The sequence below is a fragment of the Pelecanus crispus genome, chromosome 5 (assembly GCF_030463565.1).
Source record: "Pelecanus crispus isolate bPelCri1 chromosome 5, bPelCri1.pri, whole genome shotgun sequence".
NCBI lineage: Eukaryota > Metazoa > Chordata > Aves > Pelecaniformes > Pelecanidae > Pelecanus > Pelecanus crispus.
The window spans coordinates 80,354,454-80,371,149 of NC_134647.1; the positions used below are offsets into that span (position 1 = coordinate 80,354,454).

General features: G+C 42.7%; 1 protein-coding gene across 1 annotated transcript in view; it reads left to right on the forward strand.

Annotated features, from left to right (window-relative positions):
• The window catches only part of SLC44A3 (solute carrier family 44 member 3), a 41,410-nt gene extending 27,369 nt beyond the window's left edge, over positions 1 to 14,041 (forward strand). Inside the window, exons 12-16 of the mRNA XM_075711233.1 lie at positions 24 to 107; positions 9,792 to 9,929; positions 10,413 to 10,649; positions 12,440 to 12,538; positions 14,036 to 14,041. Of these exons, the coding sequence (XP_075567348.1) occupies positions 24 to 107; positions 9,792 to 9,929; positions 10,413 to 10,649; positions 12,440 to 12,538; positions 14,036 to 14,041 (564 nt within the window). The remainder of the gene's footprint in view (positions 1 to 23; positions 108 to 9,791; positions 9,930 to 10,412; positions 10,650 to 12,439; positions 12,539 to 14,035) is intronic.
• Positions 14,042 to 16,696: the final 2,655 nt, after the last annotated feature.

The following is a 16,696-nucleotide window of genomic DNA, read 5'->3' on the forward strand; positions in this document are numbered from 1 at the left end:
CCAAACATTTCATTTTATTGCAGGAGAATGCATGTGCGAAGTGCCTGTTCAAATGCTGTTTCTGCTGCTTTTGGTGCCAGGAAAGTTGCTTAAGATACTTTAACCAGGTACACTCTCTCATCCCTCTGTCACTCAACCATGTGCATACCTAGTCTAGAAACCGTGTGTGTATGCTAGCTCCAGTTAGCATGACTAAAGCAACATCCAGCGCATGCAAGCCAAAGTTTTCCTGTGGGCCACCTAAACTAAACAAAGTCTTCAAGCCTAGGTGGAACTTCTTGCAAGGGAACAGGGAATTGACAAGCATGCAAGGTGCGAGGGTTTAGAAGACGTGTTAATACAGCTTGAGATAGCCCTTTCAGAGGGCCACGTGCTATTTCTGAAGGTAAGAAGACTTCACATCTTGTTGAGTTGTGCCAGACAGACTGCTGAAGTACAGAGGGTCCAGGTGGAAGGAGGCAATGAAGAAGTAAGAAACCCACCTGGAGATGTGTCATTAAACTAGATACAGTATTTTCCACCTGAAAGCCCTGAATAAAGAAAAGAAACTTGAACTCCTGGCTGATTTCCATTATCAATATATCTGGGAATATGATCCATGATGAAAAAGCCAGATGATCTAATATTCTTTTTCTTTGAAAGACATCTTTGTTTGGTTAGCAGTTTTGTTTCAAAAGTGGTTTTATTGGAAATGGATGATTTCTGACATACAGCAGTTTTTCAGATACTTGACTCCTACTTTTTCCATGCCGATCCTTTTTGCCAAATGTTTTCCAGCTCTGTATACATCACTGTAAATAGTTAATTTTTCTCTTTGTCAGTCCCCTTTTGTTATCTCTGGGGACTGTGGTATTCTTAATGTGAAAGGGAATCAGATGTTCATGCTGATTCCTAACTCTCTGGCTGTTGCGTTTTTTGTTCTCTCGTTGCTGAGGGCAGTAGTGAAGTAAACAAGACAATGCTGATAAAGGCTCTGACTTCTCCTCTAAAGTAGGTGCATAAATTAAGCTTAATCTTGGACAACTACGAAGAGAAAGTTTTCACTTAGTTCAGCCCAGATTAAATACTTGTGCAGTGAAATCTCTGGTTCTAGACGATGAATTTTCCAGACTTACATTTTTTTAGGTGAATCTTATGGTCACTGACTTGGTGAGGAATCTCAGAGTTCATTTTCACTCCAGGCTTTCCATTTGTAGTCACCCTTTCCCCTTGGCTTCCTGCCTTTCAAAGAGATATCCAGCATCCTAGTGTTTACTTTCTCCAGCTGTTGTATGCTATGTGTTTGTTAAAAGAAGAATTAATTACTGTAATGTTCTTCCTTTTGTTTCAGAAGGCTGTATTGTAGCTCTTGTTCCCTCAAAAGGTTTCCTGTTTCCTAATCTATTGTCGGCAAATTTCTGTTTTTATATGAGTTGTGGTTTTTAACCTAATGATCATAATAGTGTGTTTGCTAGATGGTTGTTAGATAATTGTTTGTTTGAACATATATTTGGCAAAGATGATGGTGTTCCCCGTGCTCCAAATCCAGGGCAATTTGAGCGGAGAAGAAAAGCAAGAACACGCTATAAGGTTTTAATAGAAATTTTGTCTGTATGAAGGGGTAACATTGGTCTCAGATTATTGCATTTCATAGAGTAATTAATGCATCTAATTAGTTTTTTCTTTCTTTCCTATAAAGAATGTATTCAAGCCTATTTCTTCAATTTTGTAAAATCTGCAGCCAAATGTAAAAAATAAATTAAAAAAAAAGGTGGTAAAAAAGACAAGTCTGCAGTTTTAAGCAGCTTAACGTATGGCTTGATTAACAGAAGTACTGAACTCTTAAGAGCTCTTACAGAGATCAGTGAAAGCTGCTGGGCACAGCCCTGAAATTTCACATAGGTGTTGAACATGGAATTGAGAGCAGGACTTGGGAGGGGTTAAAAAATTGCTTGGACCTATGTTTCTAACATTTTGCAAGTATTTTTTAGTTTAGATTTTGATTTTTGTGTGAGCTGAAATTACTGAAATGTGGAACGGCTGTTACAAAAGTTGGTCCAAAGCTCATTTCCTTACTATATTTTTGCCTTTTATTCTAGTATTACTTTCACTATAGTAATAAGCATATGATTACCTGAAACTCTAAAAAAACCCAAAAAAGCCTTCCCCATCACTTCTGCACTATTTTCTTCAACCTGTTGTGATATTGCTTAGATGATTTAAATTTTTTCTGCTCCTTCATTCACAAGTTTAATCAGGATTAAAGAGAGCCCCTTGTTTTCCCTCTGGGGAACTTGCAGATGAGAAACAGGTGCTGGAGGAAGTAAAGCTGGTGATGGAGCGCGAGCTTCTTTCTTCTCATGCAGTATCAACCAAGTGCTCTGTTACGTTATCGAAAAGCACTTTTTGGGCTGAGGTGCCATCCCTCAGGTGGGACTTAACGCTGCCTTTGATAGTTCCATGCATCCCCGAAGTGACTTGTTCTCCACAGGCTCAGCTGAGTTTTGTTCGGCTCTCCTGGAACTTAACTGAAACAGGGCCCAAAAGGTACCCTGTCCCCTTCCCGTCGTGACAGAGTGCTGCGCTAGACGCTGACAGTTGCCGTATTTCCAGTGGCGGTTGTTGGAGGAGGGCTGATGTAAACCCAGCATCCTGTGCAGATTGCGATGTGGATAATTACATTCTGCCTTCCTAAATTTCTCTTGGATTTGCAACTGGATCCTGTGCTAAACTGTGGTGTAGTGTTGCTATGTGCTGTTAAACAGTTCACTCCTTAAGCTGTTCCATTTCAGTCATGGGCAAAGTGATTCATGTGTGTGTATAATCCATTAGTAACAATTGTAAAGCACTCTGGGTTCTATCTGGATGAAAAGTGCTTTGTGAATATAAAGTCATTATCCTTACTTGACAGTTCTGTTTGCCAACACTTGTCAGAATTACCACAGATTTTTCATCTTCTGGCTCTGATGGTTTCAGTATGTTCCAGATAAACATATCCAATCATCTCAAGTAAAATCTGGGAGATTGAAATTTCTCTTCCGTAAAAAGAATATACTGTTTTTTTAATGTGGTTTGGGAGCTACATGGTCTGTCTGTCTCCTGCTTTCTTAAATTGTAGTGGCAGTCTTAACTTTTGATACATCAAAGCACTTGCCTTTTTTTTCCTTTACAGCCTTGTTGCAGTGCCTTTTTTTTTTTTTTTTTGAACAATATATCTATTTCAGGCTAGTTTTGCTTTTCTGTGTCTGCTTTGGGTTCATCTGCAGCCAGTTGGCAAGCGACCGCTCCAAAGTGCCGCACATGGATTTCTGAAGGAGTTGCTGAGCAGTATGTGGTTTCTCTGTTTTCATCGGCGCAGTTCCTTGCAGCGTAGCCTTCCGGGCCCTGTGGTAGCCATTACCGAAGTGTCGGCAGTGTGTTAGCCTGCATTTGCTGGTGCTGAGACCCTTCACTGATACTGAAAGCCAGCAACTGTCTAGTGTAAAAAACCAGAAGCAAGCCTGTCTAATGGTCGTATATCCATGGCAGTTGGTTGTCTCTCAAACTTTGGATGGAAGCCTATCAGGAGGTTATGGTTAAATGCCTCGTGGAGAAGTGACCTAGATAAAACCAAAATTCGTGCGTGCTAATGTAAGTACAGTTCTCCTCTGTGCTGCCAAACACATTGGGCCTCACCCCATCAAGTACTTTTTTCTCCCAAAAACAATACTGCAATTTAATGTTACTGGCAAATTTGCTTCTAGATGTTAAGCTAAATTTTCAATCATCTTGAAAATACAGTTGGCTAAAATGTTCATCTTCAGAGAAATCGTATTTTAAATTTGTATGTTTTCCCTCTAGAGGCTTTATGTATGAGATAACAGGAAATAAAATTCCTTAGGTCTTTACTTGCTCCGTAGGGTGAACCATGCAGGGGATCAAGATGAACAAGGCTGACTATTTCTTGCTTCGATACCTTTCTTCTCTCCCCTATCCCATTAAACAAAAAAAGAGAGAGAGAGAAAGAAAATAAAAGGCAATGAAGCGAGTGACCAATAGTTCAGTGCTTTTAAGCAGAGAGCAATTTATGAACAGCTCTCTGGCAATGTTCAGTTTGGTTTTATTTCAGAAATCCCAAATGCAAACGTTGTCGCACTAACTGCAGAAGCCGCTGTAAGGAACTCCAGTAATGATGTAATGAGGATGCAGTGGGCACTTAAAGCAGGATCCTCATGGTCCAGCCCCTGTGTTTGACATGGAGCCTGGGTGTAGCAGCGCAGTGCTGCAGGAAAGGACACCCAGCTACCCTCCGAGGAGAAAGTTGTGTTGCTCCTACAGGCTGGATGGCAGCCGTGGAGGGAGTAGGTGACACAGAGTAGGAAGCAAGGGAAGTTGAAGGACAAGATTTTCGCCAGTAAGTCCAGACTGCAAATATAAGGTGGAATGGAAATAAAGCAAAGTTGTGCTTCTTGGACTGCTTGGGAAAATTCGGGAGGCCGTTGAAGGGTTTCTTACAGATGGTCATTAGCCTAAGAATCAAAAATAACTGTTTCTGTATTAGCTGTGTGCTTATTGGTTGGAAGTGAGGGGGGAGGATATTTTCCGTGTGTTTGTCAACCACAGGACAATAGCCTTTAGTTAACAAGGCTGCAGAAAAAGCAGATTTGGTCCTGGAAGGTATGAGATGGAATACTTGCACCGGAAAGAGAGGGATAAATGCCGTTGTACAAGTTGCTGGTTAGGTGATCAGGCCTATCTCACGGGGGCAGGCCGGAATATCCCGGTGTGTCTGCTTTGACAAATGAAGGGTAAGAGCAAGCCCGTTAGCTGCCTATGAGTGTATCAGGAAGAGAAACAGCAGGGAGGGATAAGAGCCAAGACAAGATCAGCAGAAGAATGAGGAGATGTAAACTGTTCATGAGTAAATGTTGCCTGGAAGTTGGAAGAAGGTTCCTAAGGACCAGAGGGACAACTGTCTTGGAATAGCTCCAAATGTAAGGGCTGGGAGAGGGAAAAGCCCTAAGTAGTTTAAAGAGGGAGCTTTCCACTTAAGAGAAGAAATCGTATCATGTGCTAATCTGAAATAGCCAGGGACTGGAATGGCTGAAAGCACCTTCCAGTCTTACTTGTCCTCATCTCTTCAGTGGGGCCTCCCAGGCCCACGTTGCTCTCATTTCCTACCGCTATCTCAGAGATATCTACAGCTTTCTCACCGGGTCGCTAACTGCTCTACAGCAGCCGCAGAAATGTTGTTGCCTCTTGCTACCGCTGGATTTTGTTTTCAGAGGGGATTCCACTGGCAGCTGTGACACTTGCAAGCAGAGAGATTTAAAAGTCCAGCCTGAGCTGCACGGCGTTGCACTGGGTCTAGCTAACCAGGGCAGCCCCCAGGAGAGTTGGCAGCAGCAAGACTAGTTCAGGCTGAAAATATCAGCAGAGCAGAAAAAGCTGAAGCGGGATGCGAGACGAGCGTGCCTCCTGCTTCTTTTTTAAGAAGATTCTGTTGCTATGCCAATCCTCTCTTCCCCAAGCTCATTTGATTAAAGCAAGTCCTAGAATGGAGGACTGAATTCAGCTGTTACACAAAGTAGCAATTATTCTTAACAATTGGGGAACTTACGGCCTGGATCTGAGCCACAGCGCCTTTCTCATGAAACTAGGAGGTCAATTTTTCCAAGACCCTTGACATTCAGTGTTGTGAGGCACAGAAGGATGTATTCTTTAAATAGGGTTTTTTGCATACTGTGGTATTTGGAAATATGTAAACATTCGCATTCCTTATTTATTCATCCTGACACTGAGAAACTAGTGTCTAGTTCCCAGGCTTCAAGCCAGCGGCGGCTTGTGTTCTTCACAAAGGTGCTGATCCAGTACCAACTCGCTGCTGCAAGGATAGAGACTGTTCCTGAGCCGCTGTCTCCCACGCTTTCTGATCAATGGTGTGCTCTCGACGCCATTATTACTTGCTTGTCGCCGTAGCAGAGACTACCGTTGTAGAACATCAGTTCATTAAGCAAAGATAAAAAAACCATAATAGCTATATTGGGCCAGACTTGAGCCTCCACCTCGCTCCGTATCCCATCTCCAACAGCGGCTGCGAGTGAACGCTAAGGTAGAGCGAGCGTGTATTTCCCTGTCCTCGTGCTGTTTTGAATCTGTTTTCAGCTGAGGGACTTCTTGAGCTGAGTATGTTTTCTGTGTGTTTAATAACTCTCAGTGGATTCCTTTTCCCTGAACTTTCCCAGTCTCCCTTGAGCTCATGCGAACTTTCAGCAGCTAAAGCATCCTTTGTCCAGCAGTTCACAGCTTACAGACTTACAGTGAGAAGAAATACCATCTGTTTGCAGATTTGGCTCCTGCTACTTCGTATGGTCCTCCCCCTGCCTCGGCTTTGTTCTGGAAGAAACAGTGAGCCATCTAACCCTACCTACCCTCTCCGCGTTTCTCATGGTTTTGTAGCCCTCCTACCGCATCCTCCTCCAGTCATCTCTTTTCCAGACAGAAGAGCCCGGTGTACTCAGTTGTTCCCCAGACAGAAGACATTCCATACCTTTTGGATCATTCCTGCTGCTCTTCTCTCAAACATTTTCAAGTCCACTAAAGCTTTTGTGCATGGGAAAAGAGAATACATTCTGTAGAAAAAAACACATTTAAAGAACCTGTTTCTAAATGGTAGCAGGTTCTTAACTGACCATGGTTGACCGTCTTAGCCTTCGCAACTGTGTTTTTCTTTGAAAGGGATTGGGTTGTTGCACATACCCTGCAACTGGAAGATTAATGGGATATCTAAGCTTCTTAGTCCAAAATGATTTGCAAATACTGGTAATAGCTTGCATGTGCTAGGTGTTCTTTGGTGGGCGAGGATGAGAAATCATTTGAGCTCATGTCTGTGCAACTCTGAGTTTCATGGAAGCATACGTTTGCTTAAACGTTAGATGTGTGTTTTGTTAGTGAGAACGTGTAGATTTCTGTGTGGCTGGATGGGATCAGGGTGCGGGGTCTGCATGGGAAACTTGAGAATTGTGAGGAAAGTGTACGGAGCCGCAGCCTGGGCCGAACAAGAAGCCCTCCAAATATATCTATTTTTTTCCTCAGAAATATGTTTTTTGCTGAAGGGTAGAGATGATTTGGCTAAGTCTTCTGCTTGTGCTAGTAACGTTCTTGTTTCACCTGTGCCAATGAGTAGTTTTGTAGCCCTCAGCAGTTCATTAATTTCTGTGTCTCGCTTATTCCTTCTATAATGTTGGGTTATTACCCGGCTGCCTTTCTTGCTTGGATGTTATGACTAGTTGATACTTAGATGATTCGTTGAAGTTGTAATTGTTATAAATGCCATTTTTTATCAACTGGCTTGTAACACGACAAGTCCCTATGCAGGTAGTATTACGTCTCCAGTGTTATTTTCAGTCTTTCCAAGATAACTGTTCTAGTTAATAAATATCAGAAATTCTTTTTGTTGCACATTCCTTGGATACCGAAGTGGCTAATTCAAGAGTGCAAACAAATGGTTATTTATTTTAAGCTTGGAAACAATGTTTGTACAAGTGCACGTGCATTTTCAACATTCTTCTTAATTTTTAAAACAGGACGGGTTTTGCTATTTATAATGGATACAGAATCTCTGTTTAATTTATTGGCAAAATTTACACTGACCTCACCGGATCAGGATCTGCTTTGTGAGTTTAGTTCTTAAGGGACAGAAACAAACTTAGAAAACCCTTTCCCACTTTGTGTCTCAGTTGCCTGTCTGTTAATGGGAAGGATGGAACAGCCTTCGCTCACGGCATGTGATAAAGCTAGGTCCATCCGTGTTTGAAATATGCAGTGACGGCTACCGACGGAAGACAGAGAGGGAGCTTGACTGGAGACCATCTGCCCGACGCCCGTGTCCTGGGGATTGCGGTAGCCCAGCGAGGCTGGCGCTGGCCTGGCCGAACTGCCGGCTCTCCTGCTGCCGCATCCTGGGACGCTGCTGGCAAACCTGTCGGGTTGAGTGAGGCCGGTGGGACAAGGATGCATCTCTTCCAGAGGTGTAGGCACCCGAGAAGGCCAAGGTGTTGTGGTCAATGCCTGGCCGAGCCGAGGGTACCCCTCTCTGCCGGTCCTGTTACTCCCTGGGGACAGGAACAGCGTCGGTATAAATGAAAGTTAGCACACAAAGCAATTTTTCCTATTTAGGAATGAAGCGAACTTGCTTGTTTAAACAGATTTTTATGCAGACACTCTACGTGTTTCTGTAGGATAGAGTGGAGTCTTTGATTTTTCTTAGAGTAGGCAATAAATCTTTTTGTATTTATACTTTATTTATACTTTTTCCATCTATGGATGTATTTGCTGCTATGCAAGTACAGTATTTACAGGATGTCACTCTTTACTTCTACTCTGTTTTTGCTTACCATCAGAGAAAAAAAACCTCCTTTGTCATATATAAAAGAAATAATATCCACCATAAAGAGACAAAGGATCATGGACTGTATTTAATGTCTGTCTTTCTCTGTAATATTTTAAGATAATGTCAATATAGCTGTGCTACACTACAGTATGTTACAGAAATTGCTTGGGGTAAAACTGGACTCTGCAGAAAGAAATTTTCTCTGCCTTCAGATATCTGAAGTTATTTTATATTTTGATTGGTAAGTGAGAAAAAACAGATTTTTGAACAGGAAATGGTTTGCAGTAGGCAAGTATAATTCACTTTCAGCAAAGCAGTCTTTTTTTTTTTTTTTTTTTTTTTCTTTTTCCTTCCCTTCCAGGTGAAGCAGAAAGTAACCTAAGCACCAAGTACATGTGGTGGTGTATAAATTCCTTCAGAACAGTAATCCCTTGCACGCTGTGGTTCTTACTGGCCGTACCAGATGTAACTGATGTTTTGTGGCATAATCCACATTTTAATAGTTTGAGTAAAGGGAAACAACTCATAAGACTTGCTGGTAAAGCTCAGCATACCTCTCAGGTATCCTGAGTGCTGTTTTTCTTAGCTGATATTTTGGACACAGTTTCAAAACCTCGTTGAGGAGTTCCATAAATGGGACAGATACGTCAAGTTAGGTAAAAAAGCACTAAAATAATCCAATCCATGAAGGTAAATATTCTGTCCTCCCCACCTGTCTTGGCAAGTTTCTACAAAGAGAAACCTTGTAAAATTCTCAATACCACAAAAAAGTTGGAGGGCCCCTACTGTCTGTTGAAATTCTGGGTTTTTCTTTGTGACACAAGACTCGCTGGTCTGGTCCAGGATCCTTTAGCTGTTCTTTTCCAGACATTTGCACAATTGATTTCCTCATTCATGAAAAGGTTTATTTTATGGCTATAATCATAAGCTTAAATTTCAGTAGCATACGAATAGTTTGAAAGAGCCACATATAAAAACTTTTTAATCATCAACTTTCAAATGACTTGATAACCGCATAACTTGATTGTTCCACTTATGTAGTTTGCCAGCAGTCTTGGAGATAGATTCATAGAAAATAAGTTCGGATGGTGTGACTCCAGGTAAGTAAGTGTTTTGTGGTAATTGTGTTGTATTTGTTAACAAAAACTAGGGTAGAGAACTTTGGTGTTTTAAAATAAATTGGATAAAGGTGGGTTCAGATGTTTATTTAGTCATTATTCTAGTGTTTGCTAACGGTGGAAATTATGTAGAAAAAACTGTTTGAAGTTAGAAGCATAGTTATTGTCGTCACTTAAACTGAAATTGCCGTATTATGCAAAACAACTCTTTATATTCATAAAGTCAATATTTCCAAATACAGTTTAAGGCTTTGTATTTTGCTGAAGTAAAACCTAGATTGTAAGTCTTTCCTCTCTCGGTGCGTTATCTTCTCTCATTTCAGCATGCATACACAACTACAGCCATAAATGGGACAAATTTTTGTACATCAGCAAAGGATGCTGTCTTTATTTTGGCGAAGAATTCTGCTAAACTTGCATCCATTAGCTGTTTTGGAGATTTTCTCCTGTTTCTAGGAAAGGTAAGAGTAAGAAAAGTACTGTTGTGTAAGAATGAAGTGAAAAATCAGGGTTTGATTCTTTTTTCATATACCTAAAGTAAATAAGGTTTATCTTTGTTAAACTCAGTGTTGTTAATGCTGTAAAATGAGTTCGGGAGAGGAGATAATGTTTGAGGAATTTAATCCTTTTCATAGTCTTTACAGTTATTTAGTTGTATTACAGTAGTGTCCTTGGCACTACTCTTACAGTTCTCATTGCAACGAGTCTTTGGTAAACACATAGTAAAAGATTGCCCCTGCCCTACAGAATTTACACACTGAATTGAAGGCAAAGTGTGACAGCTACGTGATGCCAGAAGCTGCATCGCTATCTCCCAGATGAGATGTGCTGTTAAAATATTGGCTGTAATGTATTTGCCTTAGGGTTTGGGGGGTTTGGGTTTTTTTAAGAAACATTTCTCCGTGATTAATGAGGCTGCATTTCTCTCTCGCTGCCCTTTACAGGTGTTTGTTATATGTTTTACTGTTTTTGGAGGATTGATGGCATTTAACTACCATCGGGAACTGCAAGCTTGGGTAGTTCCTCTGTTGCTGGTTGGATTTTTTGCCTACCTGATGTCCCACAGCTTTCTGTCGGTGTTTGAAGTGGCAGCAGACGCCACGTTCCTTTGCTTTGCTATCGATATGGAAACAAATGATGGATCTGCAGAGAAGCCATACTTCGTGGATCAGGAACTGCTGGTAAACCTCAGCGATAACAGCAAAGATATCTGAGCCATTCTAAGCTTTTGGGGGCTTTTTCTTTCCCCAAGACCTCGTCCTTTGAACCCACAACCCCTGCTATTTCCTTTCCAACACCTTAGAACAGAATGGGCTCGGGGATACAAATCATACATGAATTTATAAACTGAAGTAAATGGCTCACTCGGGCTCCTGTGTGCTAGCTGTGACCTGCTGCCAGGGTCATACCCTGTAAGTAGTGGCTGACTTTTGAGGCCTTATTAGAGATGCTCAATAAATTGTTGGTAATTAAAAAATAAAAATAAATACATGAGCCAGCTGCGGAGACCAAGCCGTGCCCTAAGATTAGATGTTTATATTTGTTGTGACTTACTGTATGGCGACGATAAAAAGTAAACAACACAGAGCTTCTTGTTGCCAGCAGCAGGTCAGGTATCCATCCACAGCCTATGGATGCTCTAGTTCTGAACAAACTTCATGCAAACTCGAGTTGCTCTGCTTCATACCTGTACGGATTCCTTTGCCAGAATACTGTCTTCTATCTCTTGATTAGATTCTTCTGCCTTGGGACTGATTGTTCTGTGTCTTTATCCTCATAATTACTCTATTGTGTTACAAGCATTTCCATGGAGAATCGTTGCGTAGCTAATAATTAGTTAATAGCTGTATCTGAAGCATTTGAATGTGTATATGCCACCCCTTTCATATTAAGAGAATATATGAAGATGCAGATGTTTTTTTCCTTTCATGCTCGTTTTGCCAGTTCTGTCTTTTCCTTCATAAACCATGCAACAAAGAAAATCTTAGTGATTCATGAAAAACAAACTCAGCAGTCAGAATAGCTCATACGATACAAATCTTCTGGATGGATTTCTTCAGGACAGTGTCAGAAGAACTGGTTGGGTTTTTTTTTAATGCTGCTGTTAGATTCCCTGTAGTGTTCACAGAATTCCGTTGAAAACATAAACCCAACAAAAAGGCAGCCTAAAGCTAGGCTTAACCCTTTGTACGGAAGAAAGCAGATAGATATTCTTTGGCCTTAATTCAGAACACTACTTAAGCACATGTCCCGAATAGGAATATGTTACTGAATGGAAAACTCTGAAGCCTTGACCTCTGTTCTTCTCCCTCTCTTTTGCCAAATGCTAAAATACTTCTTAAGCCAATTCTCCATCATGAAACAGAGGCTTTCCTTTCTCCATTTCCAAACTTTGTGGTAGTTTCTCTTTAACTCTGGTCTTAATTCCTTGTAATTAGCCATGCCCTAGGACTTCCCACGGGGGTAAGGAGTCTTCCAAGCAGGGCAGGCTGTATAACCTTGTATGGAAAAACTAGGGGCAGCGCATCCAAACTCCTCCTCAGTGCATGATCAAGAAGAGTAAGTTCACTCATGTAGCCGAGAACTTGGAGTTTCCCAACACATGAAGACATTTGACTTGGGACGTCCGTGCTGCAGTCGGGTTACAAACATCTGGGGGTGGAGGGGAGGCTCTGCGGCCCTCGGGACAGTATGCAGCAGTGGGCGGAGAGCCGGGTGAGGGATGTCAGCCAGCCAGAGCCCTCATTCCTGTAGCAGGAGATGCAACAGAGATTCTTGATTCATCCTTCTCAGTTGCATTCATCACCCTTGCTGCCTCTGCAGAGTCCCTCCCGGTATCACTCAGTGGCATCCAGCTAGGAACCAGCTACAGTTTCTTAGCCCCGGGCTAATTATCTTCTTTTACCAGGTATGTTTATTTACATAATGGTTTGCATTCCCAAATGATCTCACCCTGGTTTTTTGCTTGTAGACCTTTGTGAGTCAGAGTAACAAGTTAACAGAAGGACGAAACCACAGAAGCCCAAGACCTTTCCAGGACAATGAGGATGGGACAGAGCTCCAACCTATGGTGAGAGAGGAGCATGGGATATGTATTTATCCACCGGCTAAATGCATTTGCCTTTATGTCCCAAGAAGAATGGATGTAGGCTGTCATGCATCTCCTGATGTCTCACAGCAACCAACAGGCTGTACCCATTATCTGTTTTTCCTTCTATTGTTTTCCCTCCTCAGGAGACCCTCCACTGGTGCAAAAATGGGCGGATCAAGTATTTGTTATCCTTCTTCCCCTTGCCCAGCGTGCCCGGCAGAGGAAGGGGAAGCTCGGACAATGGCAAGGGGGTGGGAGACAAATCCTATTCAGATAATCCTTTGCATGTCTGCTGTAGGGAAGTCAGAAGAATGGTAGGCTGCTTGGTTTCATACTGCAACTGCTGAAGTTTTGGTCAAGCACTGGAACAGGCTGCCCAGAGAGGTGGGGGAGTCACCATCCCTGGAGGGGTTCAAAAAACAGGCAGATGTGGCACTTGGGGACATGGTTTAGGGGGCATGGTGGTGTTGGGTTGATGGTTGGACTCGTGATCTTAGAGATCCTTTCCAACCTTAGTGATTCCTAGTTTTTACTTTCATCAAAAAAGAATCCAGCCACCAAGCCAGGAAACATGAAATGCTTATTCCACCCTTAACTGGTTTAGTGATGGACTTGGTAGTGTTAGGTTAATGGTTGGACTGGATGATCTTAAAGGGCTTTTCCAACCTGAACGATTCTATAATTCTATGAAGTTCCAGAGCTGTAAGGTCAGAGTCCTTCCCTCTCCACCCCCACTCTTTTTCTCTCTTTCTTTTCTATTGCTGTATGCATTTATTACGCTGGTTTATGCTGGGGTAAAAAAGCTGAGGTGCCAGAAGGGAGTGTTCCCCCACACCCAGGCTTGGGAAAGTCCTGAGAGTAAACGCTCGGTACCTGACATCTGAAAAAACATTGCAAATTGCCCAACCTGAGAAGCTGCCCCAGCAAGTTCAGAATCTGGGCTGATTTTCCCCCAGCATCAGGGGAGCCAAGCCTGGGCTGCCGGAGAAAGATTCTGCAGCAACAGCTACTCTGGCACCTACTCCTGCTGGACACTACTACTGGTGTCTTGTGTCCTCCTAGCTACTTCCTACACGAGTGGAGGAGGCGGTGGTGGTTTTTCTTGATCTGCTTTCAGGAGGTACCAGACTTCAGCGAACTCTCATGCAATCTCGTGGGCATTCTGCTAGAGGCAGTTGGGCTACAGAGCGCTGCTTCAGTTTATCGCTACAGTGAGGGATAGTTGTACTCGATTTTTTTATTATTTGGGTCTGTTACTGAATTCTTCAGTAAATGTTTTGCTGAGCACAGATATGGGGTGGGGAGGGGAGAGATATATGTGTGTGTGTCCATTCCCTGGGAGAGGATTGTGGATTTGAGACACAAAAGAACCTTAATTATTTTCCCAGTTTACTCTTACGACATTTAAATGCAGTAACAGGACTAGTGCTACACATTATTTGACTCCTCTTTTTTTTTTTTATTCTCTCTTTTTAGACTTGAATGCGAAGTGCACCAGGAAGTATGAAGGCAGACCAGCAACAGCAAAAACAGTCATAGGAAAAAAAAAAATAAAGGTTGCCAAAACCCCAGGACAAAGGATTAGTTCTGTAAACCTCTGTTGTACCTTCTGCCCTGGTAAAACGACACACAGTCTGTTTGTATGAATAATGTATTTTCTGTGTCAGCACATCTGATTTTTATTAATATACCTGTTACGGTATGAAAGTTGTTAATAAACTCCTTGTAAATTTTTATGTTGTCAGACTAAAAATACGAAGCTGACAAGGTCATTGAGCTGTCCTTTTTAGCTTTTTGTTGTGTCAGCTAACACGGGGGTTTTTTTGTGCTTCCCTGGGAACGCTGGACCAGTCATCCCTGGGTCAGTAAAGGCAGAAACACTTGCAGAAGAGGCACTCTGATTTATTAGTTATTTTTACTCCTGATTTATTCTGTAAATCTCAACAGCCAGTGCAACCAATTCAGGAACTGTACTGAGCTCATTGATGGAAATCACCATTGACAGGAATTCTCTGTAGTCAAGATAATGGTTATGAGGTAGGTGTCTGTCTTTTAATTATACTCTTTTAGGAATGGTTTTTACAAGTTAGTATCAAAAACTGTCCACTGGCTCCTCTCCAAAGGGCAGATGAGAAATAGTCCTTTTTTTTGTAAATACAAATAAACAACTACCTTCCCTTTGCAATTGAAAAGACAAAGGAAGCGGAAAAATTTGTATCTGGCTTTAAAGCTTGACAGAAGTAGCAGATGAGCAGTGGCTAAACAGACATGAGATAAAAGGATGTGGTAAATAGTATTTTATAGGTGTGTTAGCTGTAACGTGGATGTGAAATGTGATCGTGGAGGAAGGTAGCCAAGAGACCGTCAGGGCTCTAGTCAGAAGAGGGACATGGTAAGTGTAAGTACTCTTAAAAAAGATAACTTAAATGGTTAAATGGTGTTAAGTCCAGTTGGCGGCCAGTCACGAGCGGTGTTCCCCAGGGCTCTGTTTTAGGGCCAGTCTTGTTCAATATCTTTATCAATGATCTGGATGAGGGGATCGAGTGCACCCTCAGTAAGTTTGCAGACGACACCAAATTGGGTGGGAGTGTCGATCTGCTGGAGGGTAGGATGGCCCTGCAGAGGGACCTGGACAGACTGGATCGATGGGCCGTGGCCAACTGTATGAGGTTCAACAAGGCCAAGTGCCGGGTCCTGCACTTCGGTCACAACAACCCCATGCAACGCTACAGGCTTGGGGAGGAGTGGCTGGAAAGCTGCCTGGCCGAAAAGGACCTGGGGGTGTTAGTAGATAGCCGGCTGAACATGAGCCAGCAGTGTGCCCAGGTGGCCAAGAAGGCCAACAGCATCCTGGCTTGTATCAGGAATGCTGTGGCCAGCAGGAGCAGGGAGGTGATTGTCCCCCTGTACTCGGCGCTGGTGAGGCCGCACCTGGAATACTGTGTCCAGTTTTGGGCCCCTCACTACAAGAAAGACATTGAGGTGCTGGAGCGTGTTCAGAGGCGGGCAACGAAGCTGGTGAAGGGTCTGGAGAACAAGTCTTATGAGGAGCGGCTGAGGGAACTGGGGTTGTTTAGCCTGGAAAAGAGGAGGCTGAGGGGAGACCTTATCGCTCTCTACAACTACCTGAAAGGAGGTTGTAGTGAGGTGGGGGTTGGTCTCTTCTCCCAAGTAGCTAGCGATAGGACAAGAGGAAATGGGCTTAAGCTGCGCCAGGGGAGGTTTAGACTGGAAATTAGGAAAAATTTCTTTACGGAAAGGGTGGTCAGGCATTGGAACAGGCTGCCCAGAGAGGTGGTGGAGTCACCATCCCTGGAGGCGTTTAAAAAACGGGTAGATGTGGCACTTCGGGATATGGTTTAGTCTGGTCTACCCTTGATTAGTCTAGAGTGGGCTTGGTAGTGTAGGTTAATGGTTGGACTGGATGATCTTAAAGGTCTTTTCCAACCTAGATGATTCTATGATTCTATGAACTTGGTAACTGGCAGCATTTTCTTGGGAGCAATTCTGGGGTTTATTTAAACTTTGTACCTGGACCCTGGTTATAATCCACTTTTGCAGGCTCCACCTCATTCTGAGCATGCAGTAGGTTTAGATTTTCCCCAGTGGCACACGATTTTATTCTCTTTGGTCAAAAGCTCCTTTAACCTTTTGCTCGAGGAGAGGTTTGAGGTGGGAAGATGCCACCAACCAGGGATTTCAGTAAAGTACACATCAGGATAGGATGCAAGACATTACTGTGGGTAAGTAAGTGATTTGCAAGCTGCCATAATGAATAGATCGATAAACCTTTGATAAGTCACAGCTTGGAAGTGACACACAGAAAAGAGCTCACTGAGGGCCTGGATGACAAACGTTTTCAGCTAAACACTGATCTCCTGCTGTTGAAAGGAGACTAGTTATCTGCTGGGGAATGCTAAGAAATACTTGCTTTTTATTCTGCATTTAATTAACTTTTGTCAACTTTAATATGAGCCACTTGGAGAAGTTGAGGAATATAGGATAGATGATGAAAAAGGGAAAGAAATAGATTAATTTCTGCCTGGCAGGTGAAGCTGATCATCCTCTGGCTGTGACTCACTACCTCATTACTCAAAAACTGTGCACTTGGGTGCTTCTGGTGCTGGGAGAGCTGGG